Here is a 10,119-nt window from a genome sequence, read left to right on the forward strand (position 1 = left end):
CATATCTTGGTGGGCAAGAAAATAGTATTTGGCGGGGGTAGTACCCGTACTGATTACTAACTACGGCTATGGAAGAAACTGGTAGGGATAGTCAGGTACTAATGAGGTTCCTAGGGGGTAGAGCACCTCGGTCCTAGCGACATGGACCCCCCACCCTGGTGAGTGTTTTAACTTTCTTGCTGACATCACCCCTTGAATCAATCCTAAACCACCCCCCATTTCCATTCTTGTACCCACCAGGACCACATATCCACCCCCTCCAAGTGACCAGACTACCACCCACAGCCCAAATCTCCCATCATCTGGGTACCCTACCCCCTTTTCAGACCTTGTTTTCCTAGTACATAGTACCCCCTCCTGGGAGCCTCACTAATCAGGTGTACCCACCCCATCGAATCATCCACTTACACCAGGGACTGTTGGGTAAAGACGTAGAGATGCCTTCTGGCTCCACAACTGCAGTCAAAGGGTGGGGTAGTAGAATGAAAACTGGGTGGTGGGGTCGGGGTATCCGAAGGATACCTTCCTCTGATAACTAAATACTTTAGCCAATGACGAACAGTCAATCGGGCCCGGCCGGCGTCGGCGGCTGGGTCCGGATGTACTGAGGGGGGGTTTGACTCTAGTTGAGTAAAACGTGCTGGATTCCCGCCAAATGGGCCCATGAAGCTCAGCGCCTGGGAGGGGAGGGGAGGGGAGAGGGGGGAGGGGAGAGGGTGAAGGAGAGGAGGAGGGAGAGGGAGGGAGGAGAGACAAGGACATGGAGGAGGTGCAGGTGGATGTCGAGGTGCACATTCGTGATTGGAGCACCACTCGAGTGAAATCAAAGAGGTTACGAATCTGACATACCTTCCTTTGCTAGTTGTTCTGGTCTATGCTTTGAACAGCCGTTTAGCGTACTCGGTCCTGAAAGTGGCAGGCTGGAAGCTCTTGCAAGAGCAGTTCTTCAAAACTCGCTGTGTGCAACATTCCATCCAGCCATGGTGATGAACAGAACCAACAGGGGCTCACTCTCAAGCAACAAGGACCGAAATGATGTGCTCATTGTTGGAAATGACAACCGAGGATACGGTTTTATTGTTGCTAGTCCGAACGAAGAAGAGCGTCTACTTCGAGAGGCAAGGAACGAGGCAAGGCAGGAAAGAATCAAGCAAGCAAGACTTGCTTTTAGCAAGAAGTCCCGAGAAACTATCAGGAAAAAGCAAGAGATTGAAGAGCAACGACGTATGAGTGCACAGAATATGGTTGAGATGCAGGTGAGAGTTTGACGTTAAGATCTGTGTCTTAAGTGATTCCGACCTCTAGATGAGGGCAAAAATCGAAAGTACAATCTCTCGTGGTACCTCGCTCTTCTTTTGCGAACGTGTCGAATATTGAATCGTAATACACAGCGTCAAGAATGTCGGATGCTGCATCGGATTTTGGATCAGCGCACGTAGCAGCCCCAATGCTTGTTGCAGAGGTTCGTCGATCTTGAACCGCTGTGACTGAGTTGAGCTCAAGGCTTCGCGGAGTGCGTCTGAGAGGAGGATGGAAGACCTGGAGGCTCGACGTATCGAGCAACTTCGGCATCAATGTGCTCCCTCCATTGCTGCAATGCCATCGTTGTCTGAGCCCTTTTGCAGTGGCTGTGCTGGACCAGAAAAGAGAGCAGTCGCAATGCCCCCTTGCAATTCAATCGAGGAATGCAAAGAGGCTTGAACGGACAAGAACCATCGAGGCAGAGAGAGAGAGGATACGAGCACAAGCTGATCGTCGGTTACTCAGTTTCTCTCTTCTATCCTCCCGGAGAGTGACGTTGACCTTGGCAGATTTGAATCGAACAGTCTCATCCAGCAGGAGCAAGTGCAGTACACGGCTTGTACTACGATCACGCAGCGGGTCAAGGTCTCTGAATCACAACCACTTGGAAGTCAGCCCCGTCTTCTTGCATCGAAGAAACATAAACAGGATTACGGGCAGACAAGATTCCACGCAGTTCAGGTTTGCCCACCTTCTGCTGTCCTGATTTTGCTGATTATTGACTTGAACAACTCTACAATCGTTTCAGATTTTCCGCCATAATCACCAAAATGTTAAAGACAATGTTCCACACAGCCTCTTCGATGCTAATGGAGAAATTTGTATCGTGAATGCACACGTGATATTTTCATGCTTCAAGTTTCGAATGTTTCATCTGTTCACAGGAGGCAGCAAAGGCAATGAGCATGATCAATGCAAGCCAAGAAATGCAAAGAAGCATCAAATTTCACAATGATGACAAGAAAGCAAAGCAAAGGTTTCATCATCTCTCAGCTTTTTCTGGTTTGCTGACAGCTCGGTGCAGAGAAACAGAGGCGAAACGTTGGCTTGAAAAACGAAACACAGCAAATCGAGTTATGGAAGACCTTGTCAGGCTGTCGTCGAAGCAGGAGAAATATTACAAGTATGCTGAGAACTGTGCTCCATTGGCTGATGATTGATCTCTTTTAGAAAAAGCGATTCGCCTTGGGACGCATACCATTCCAAGGAGTCGAGGAGAATGTCTATCCAGAAATCGCAAAAGCAAAAAGAGCATGACCTGATCGATGCCCTTCTTGGCCCGTTAGATGAAGATGATGGAGCTGAGCACGACCCGGCTGAACAGGCTATTACGAGAGATGACCAGTGAGTTTTAGAGCGCATGTTGTCCTCTTGTTAAGATCAGTGCAGGACTTTGGATGCCCCACAGCCGTTGAACAGGGATTGTGACCTTGAAGACTCCTTCACCTTGCGGAGGAAGGAAATTTTGCGTCAGTACGAACAAGATGGGTACTTGAGTAATGGCAAAAAGGCAGAAAACGAGCGTTTGACCAAGAACGATGAGCTCCAACGTGACCGACAGATTGCAGATCTCGACGTGAAGAAGCCTGACGACCTTGATGTGCAGCCAAAAGCAACGAGCCACCAGGCTGTGATTGATTTGCAACACTTGCATCAAGCGCATAGCTCATCACTTGGTACAGCTTTATCTTCAGAAGACTCGCTTGATGAAGAAGAGGAAAGGCCGCTTGATGGAGGTGACCAAATAGCTGAAGAAGAGAAACAGGGAACATCGGATCATTCACGAAAGCAACATGAGTTCTTGTCTCAGATCGATCGCATCCTAACAATGCACGAAAGTCGTGGCACACAAGCTAAAGGCTGGACACAGCCGTTGACACAAGGAGGTCAAACAATCGACCTGGGAAGTTTTCCTGCACCTCGATACAGTGGCAGCGCACTTGTGCAGGCTGCAGACGACAAAAATGTGAAGGATGATTTAGAACCCGATGTCGATGCTGATGATGAAGAATGCACTGACGAGAACCAGCCATCGCTCACGGTTGTAGAGAAAGGATGGACTTCAGAAAGGGATGAACGAGGATCTGACCTCGCTTTTCAGCCTCCCCAACCAACCCATGCTGCCGAAAGCCACAGCCAACAGCAGTTGGCAGATGATGTGAAAGAAGATAGCGAACTGAGTACTGAGGCAATCGTTTCATCTACCTATGCTGAGCGGCGAATGGAAAGCAAATGGGCTGAGTCGGGCAAGGGCTCGACTCTCGTCAATCCGGATATGGAGGAAGCAAGTCCACAGCCCTTCCCTTCAAGGCTGACTGACATGAAGCTTTCGTTCGTCGCTTCCGGTGACGTGGCTAGAGCAAAAGACAGAAAGGAGATGGCGTCTCAGGTCGGAGGCCTCTCTGCAGCGAGTTCATCTGGGTATGAAGAGCAAAGAAACGACCTCGGACGGAACGCATTGCATGTAGAGATAGGGAGAGCTGGGGAGGAGCTTGCAGATGACAGTGATCTAGAGCTCTCGGACACACCTCCTTCATCTCCATCCCAGCAGTCATCATCCAGCTGGGGGCTCCCTCCCTTTCAAGTGCCGGAACTCTCGTCCTCCCCTAACTCATCGAGGACATCCAAGGAGATCGGCTCTTCTCGCGAAAGGCACCGCACGAGCGACGAGAAGTATCGTGAAGCACAATCCCGGGACAACTACTCCTCGGTCCTCAGCTCTCTCCGATCTCTCAGTGAAGTCCCTTCCATCGAAATGAGCCCCAGCAGCAGCGAATCCGATGGTGACGATGACGACGAGGGCAGGGATCGTGGCGTGTCAATGTCGAGGAGCGATGCAGAGGCTCAGGATCTTGACTCCATGACAGAGCTCCGCGTCTCAGATGAGCTCAGCTCTTCCCTGCTCCACCTGAGGCTCGAGGAGCAGGAGGCAGCTGGGGCTGCAGAGATGAAGAAATGGTAGGGCTTGCGAAAGCGTTGGACTCGCTGAACCTTGTCCAGGTCTCCGAGACATGCGCTGCAAGAGTCTCAAGACTCGCTGGAGGCTTCAGAACACGAGTCGGAGGACACCTTCAGCCTGTCAGATAGCGAGCCCAGCAAGTCCCCAGCACGGCGACTACAGGTGACGCGTGTTTGCATGGCATGCTGACCCGCTGACGGGCCGCCGACAGGAGCAGAGGGGCGATGATCCGCTGACGAGACGTGACGAGTGGGACGTAAGCGAGGGTCGAGGGCTGGTTGGTCGCTAAGAAATGAATGCAGGAGTCACTGCCGGAGATGAAGATGCTTAGACAGGCACAGCTGAAGCGACAGGTGAAGGAGGAGGAAGAGACTCTAGGCGTTGACTGGGTCCAGGCGATCGAGGAGCGACGTCGGAAGATTCAAGAGCAGGAGAGGCAGCGCCGGGACAGGCTCATCCGCTCTCGCACGGGACCAGCGCAGGCCAAGATGCTTCGTTGAATCCCGGCAAGAGAGTTGAGAGTGACCGAGCTGTAAAACCAGAAGGTGTCCATGTTGTCGTCAATGATATCTTGTAAACTTGCTAAGTCTAACTCTGCTTGCCTCCTCGCTCTCGCCCTTCCCCTCCTTCTCTGGTTATCGTCCGACGGCGATGGCGAGCTGCTTCCTAGCAACATGACGGTAGCAGCTGCTCACACTCTTCCTTCCATCCAGAAGCCTGGAGGTTGGCATTGCAGCACCTGCTTCGGCATCTCGCAGCATCTGCAGGAGGTCAGCTGCTGTCGCTTCTGCCCTGCTGCCACGTCCTCACATGCTCTTGTCGTCTCCCAGTTTGCGGGTCATCACCAGGTCGAGCTCACACCTCAGTCCTTGCTGGGATGCGTCAGGATGCGACATAACTCCGTCCCCCGGTCCCACCTGCCGTGCGCTGCTCCTGTCGAACGAGATAATCTTCTTGCCGAAGACGTTGCCGTCCTTGTCCAGCTGCAGCTCTTGCTCCACCTGCCCATCCCGACTGCTCCCCACCTTGTACGCCAGCACTCGCTCCCTCCTCCCTTGCTCGGAGCTCTCAAGTCTTCTCAGCTCCCCCTCGCAGGCTGCATCTACCTACTGTGACTCGGAAGCCCTCGGAGCAAGCGAAGGCATCTTCCTTGGTGCAGCGAGTCCTGCCCGTGACTAACAGGTCCACCCTATACAGCATTGCAGAAATTATACAGCATTCCTGCGCACTTTCTTTGCTTGTCGACAATTCCTTTTCATTTCTTTGTTGGTTCTGATACGCTTTCCTTCCTTCTTTCCACGTTGATCTCTTCGCTTCTTCCGTTTGGGGCACTGATCATATCTTCCTTTACCGCAGAAGGGTTGAGTTTTTATTCCAATCTCAATGATCATCAGCACTTTTCGTTTGACAGGCTCAAGCTCCAGATCAACCCCTGCTTGCTCTTGAACGCATTCTTCGTCTCTTTTCATCGTCTGATTATCATCAAATGCATCAATCTGAAATGAAAAGGATCTCCAGCCTTCACCTTTGAGATGCAATACAAGCCACTCAGTCTTGCATTGAATGCCAGTATTCTTGATGATTCCTTTCAGATTGCTCTCTGTCACATTGATTGATATCTCCAGAACCATGCACACATTAACATCCAGATCCTGCTTCAACAGTTTAGAGAGCACCTTTGACAACTGTTCAGGGGTAAGTGCAGAATTCCAATTCTTGTACTCCGCTCCTCCCATCAATGATTTCTTGCTTGCAGAGGTTGGTCCTGTAAAGGTACCGTCCCTTTTCTGTCTGTCCTGGTTGCAGATGTAGTAGCCCATGAACGGCGAAGCTGCGTCTCTCCGCTCACTCCATCGTACAGGAGCTAAGTTGGATACGCAGGATTTGAGGATTCGCATGAAGCATTTCTTGTTTCTGACAGAAGCAAGAATCTCACCTACACTTGGCTGGTCTTCTGGAAAGCCGCAGTGATAAGCGATATTCTTCAGAAGGTCCTCACAGGGAGACCAGCTGCTGATCATCAGGACAACTGCACCAAATGACTCTAACTCGTTCGCATCTCGCTTGTACGCATCCACATGGATGGGATTACTCCAAACTGCCTTCTGCTTGTGGATGCCCTGCAAGACCTGAAGCGCTGATCTTTGGCCGAAAGGCCGTCCTCCCCCAGCACAAACAGCCACGGTGATGGGATCTTGCACAGCAGGTGGGAAAGACGCGGTCAGTTCTGGAAGAGGAGTGTCATGGATTCTCAATTCCACCTCGTTTTCTAATCTAGTCATTTCAGGCATAGATTCTTTACTGCCCCGCCGTGGCAAATTGCTGTCCCACACATTTAGCTGAGCAAACCCCTTGGAGATGTGCAACTGAGAGACAGGTTCATGCGCAGAAATCTGAAACATGCAGTAGATAGATTCGTCCTTCAGGCTCCTTTTGTCGCGCTTTACCCTAAGCAGGACCGCTCTGGAGATGTTTCGAATCAAACTGGATGGATTTTTGATTTCGGGGAATCGCCTCAAATTAGTCAAGAAAAGCGAGCAGAGCCATGGGTTGACGTTGTCCAACAGTTGAGAGACCCGTGACTCTCCGAAAAACTTCTTCAACAGCTCTTCGTCCTTGCTCGACGGCAAGATGTACCTAGGTAGAGAGCGATGAGTTAAGCATACCATTGTTCGATCTTCATCGCGACTGTACTCGGAGCTCCTTGGAATCTTATCGATATTCATGACCAAAGTGTTCGTCCCCAACATAATGCAGTGAATGTTTGCGTTTGTCAACACCCTCTTGACGAGCACCAGCTTGGCGATCGCTGCGAAGTCCTGCTCAGGAGGAATGGTCTCATCCATCAGAACCCATCGCTGTTTCCAGTTCATCGCTTCCTTGACAGAGACAGGGGCAACGGTAGTCGTCTCCTTCCACAAGTAGCCAAGAGCTCCCAACAAATACCACTTCCTTTCACTTTCTTTCAAATCAAAATCTAATACTCCAAGAAGTTCAGTACTCAATGTAGGAGTTGTAGACCGAATCAACGAGATAAGGTCGCAGTTCATGGCCAAGCCCATCAAGTTTGTGATGCTTGACACGTTTTGGTACAAGTTCTGCTTGTTTTCTTTCTTCGAAGGGTTGAAGAGAAAATAAATACACTGGTCTGAATTTCGCACAAAGAAATCAGCAGCACACAACGACTTCCCACTGCCAGAACAAGCTTCAATCACGCACAAGTGAGTGGTAGCTGTTACGTCATTTGCATCCTGTACCAGTGTGTTGATTGGGTTCAATATGCTGAAAAGCCTGCTGGCTTCCCCCGCTGATGATTCCAAGCTTCTTTGCCGGTCAAGAAATCTGGCAAGGTATCGCCTCAAGGACGATATGACCTCATGCATGTCGACTTGGTTGGCAAGGTCTTGAATAGCTAGCAATCAACTGGTCAAAAGTAATCGGAACTAATACTCAGACTTACCCGTAAAGAAATTTTCTGTCCCGCTGTACATTCGATGTGTTTTGAGAGCATACAGGCTGAAGTCGAGTTGCCTCTGATAGCGATCAACGTCGTCCTTACTTGCTTCCTTCAGCTCTTTCTGCGCAATTGCTACCGATAATTCTAGACCTGCTTCCTGTAGCTTGTCGCGAGCCCTTGCGGCCTTGATCTCGTCGCCTGTGCTTTCAGCCTCCCGAAGCTCTGCCTCCGCGACTTGCTGACGAGCCCTTGCGGCCTTGATCTCGTCGCCTGTGCTTTCAGCCTCCCGAAGCTCTGCCTCCCTCGTACACAACGTCAAGCCTAGCTTTGCTTCCGCGACTCGCTGACGAGCCCTTGCGGCATTGATCTCGTCGCCTGTGCTTTCAGCCTCCCGAAGCTCTGCCTCCCTCGTACACAACGTCAAGCCTAGCTTTGCTTCCGCGACTCGCTGACGAAGCCCTTGCGGGCCTGATCTCGTCGTCTGTGCTTCCAGCCTCCCGAAGCTCTGCCTCCGCGACTCGCTGACGAGCCCTTGCGGCCTTGATCTCGTCGTCTGTGCTTTCAGCCTCCCGAAGCTCTGCCTCCGCGACTCGCTGACGAGCCCTTGCGGCCTTGATCTCGTCGCCTGTGCTTTCAGCCTCCCGAAGCTCTGCCTCCCTCGTACACAACGTCAAGCCTAGCTTTGCTTCCGCGACTCGCTGACGAGCCCTTGCGGCCTTGATCTCGTCGTCTGTGCTTTCAGCCTCCCGAAGCTCTGCCTCCGCGACTCGCTGACGAGCCCTTGCGGCCTTGATCTCGTCGCCTGTGCTTTCAGCCTCCCGAAGCTCTGCCTCCCTCGTACACAACGTCAAGCCTAGCTTTGCTTCCGCGACTCGCTGACGAGCCCTTGCGGCCTTGATCTCGTCGCCTGTGCTTTTAGCCTGACTTTGCTCCCTCATTGCGTATAAACGATTCAGATTATATTCGCTTTGCCTTGCCATAATATCAAACTTAAGAATGTCGCTCTGATTCTGCTGCATGATGGCATTCGTGAGTTGATCTCTGCACTTCTCGACAATCTCCTTTGCAACTTCAAGGGCTACGTCCCATGCGTTCAAATCATCCGTACCTCCGTTACCTCCTCCAATCCGCAGACACGAGTGCTGGCACACGGTTGTCTTCTTGCTATCAAGGCAGACGATATGCCGAGAAGTGAAGCACAGCCCCTGCAGTGACACCAAAGGATCAAGAATCACCCATCCAGTTTGGAGGTCGATCTTTACCTCTGTGCTCGAAATGATAACTGAGCCCAGCAAAAGTAAACGCAAACAAGTGACGAGCGACATGGCTCCCTGGACACAGTTTGATCCCTGTTGGCAACGTGACTCAGGTGAACAAATTGTGATGTCTCCTCATTCTAGTTAAACTGCTATTCTGGTTCAACTGCTATTTGCAGTAAGCGATCTCTCTTCTTCTATTTGCAGTAAGCAATCTCTCTTCTTCTATTTGCAGTAAGCAATCTCTCTTCTTCTATTTGCAGTAAGCGATCTCTCTTCTTCTATTTGCAGTAAGCAATCTCTCTTCTTCTATTTGCAGTAAGCAATCTCTCTTCTTCTATTTGCAGTAAGCAATCTCTCTTCTTCTATTTGCAGTAAGCGATCTCTCTTCTTCTATTTGCAGTAAGCAATCTCTCTTCTTCTATTTGCAGTAAGCAATCTCTCTTCTTCTATTTGCAGTAAGCAATCTCTCTTCTTCTATTTGCAGTAAGCAATCTCTCTTCTTCTATTTGCAGTAAGCAATCTCTCTTCTTCTATTTGCAGTAAGCAATCTCTCTTCTTCTATTTGCAGTAAGCAATCTCTCTTCTCTCTTCTGCTATTTGCAGTAAGCAATCTCTCTTCTGTCCATCCCAGTTCTCCTCTCTTTCGGCGCATACGACATAAGCGACATGGAGGAGGCATGCTTCAGAAAGAAGATAAAACAGTACAGCCCTTGTTCCCTAGATACCTGCTCATCATCTTCTTCGTTCTACTGATGAAGGACCATCCAGCTCTACCGGATCACCTTCACCACACAGGTAGTGCCGCACAAGCATCAGTGCAATAGTTTAATCAAAGCTAAGTTAAAATCAGTACCAGGACATGGGTAGTTACCAGATTTCTGATACCGGGTAGCATTGACTGGCAGCTTTTACTAACTTATAAAACCTAAAACTTTCTAATTCCAAAATACTTATAAAGCATGGTTGGCCCGCATCATTGGGCCACATCCCCAAATCGTCCATTAGTCCACATCCCCACTCATACCCGCGCTCTTCACGTGCCATGAAACGAACCGATGGAACAGGGAGAGAGGGAGGGAGGGAGGGAGGGAGGGAGGGAGGGAGGGAGGGAGGGAGGGAGGGAGGGTTACGCGTAGGACGGG

At 50.6% G+C, this 10,119-nt stretch overlaps 2 protein-coding genes across 2 annotated transcripts; one reads left to right on the forward strand and one right to left on the reverse strand.

Annotated features, from left to right (window-relative positions):
• Positions 1-760: 760 nt before the first annotated feature.
• GUITHDRAFT_146412 (hypothetical protein) lies at positions 761-4,761 on the forward strand (the record flags this gene model as incomplete). Its single annotated transcript, XM_005822512.1, has 14 exons — positions 761-831; positions 888-983; positions 1,004-1,256; positions 1,399-1,462; positions 1,626-1,758; positions 1,812-1,983; positions 2,051-2,140; positions 2,187-2,278; positions 2,327-2,425; positions 2,473-2,646; positions 2,692-4,260; positions 4,303-4,423; positions 4,473-4,517; positions 4,564-4,761. The coding sequence occupies 14 exons, from the start codon at positions 761-763 to the stop codon at positions 4,759-4,761; spliced, it is 3,177 nt and encodes a 1,058-aa protein (XP_005822569.1).
• A 191-nt stretch (positions 4,762-4,952) lies between these two features.
• GUITHDRAFT_118293 (hypothetical protein) lies at positions 4,953-9,043 on the reverse strand (the record flags this gene model as incomplete). Its single annotated transcript, XM_005822513.1, has 7 exons — positions 4,953-5,022; positions 5,072-5,133; positions 5,179-5,262; positions 5,476-7,673; positions 7,722-8,071; positions 8,133-8,923; positions 8,981-9,043. The coding sequence occupies 7 exons, from the start codon at positions 9,041-9,043 to the stop codon at positions 4,953-4,955; spliced, it is 3,618 nt and encodes a 1,205-aa protein (XP_005822570.1).
• Between the last annotated feature and the right edge of the window lie 1,076 nt (positions 9,044-10,119).

Source organism: Guillardia theta (genome assembly GCF_000315625.1).
Source record: "Guillardia theta CCMP2712 unplaced genomic scaffold GUITHscaffold_124, whole genome shotgun sequence".
In the NCBI taxonomy this organism is placed as follows: domain Eukaryota; class Cryptophyceae; order Pyrenomonadales; family Geminigeraceae; genus Guillardia; species Guillardia theta.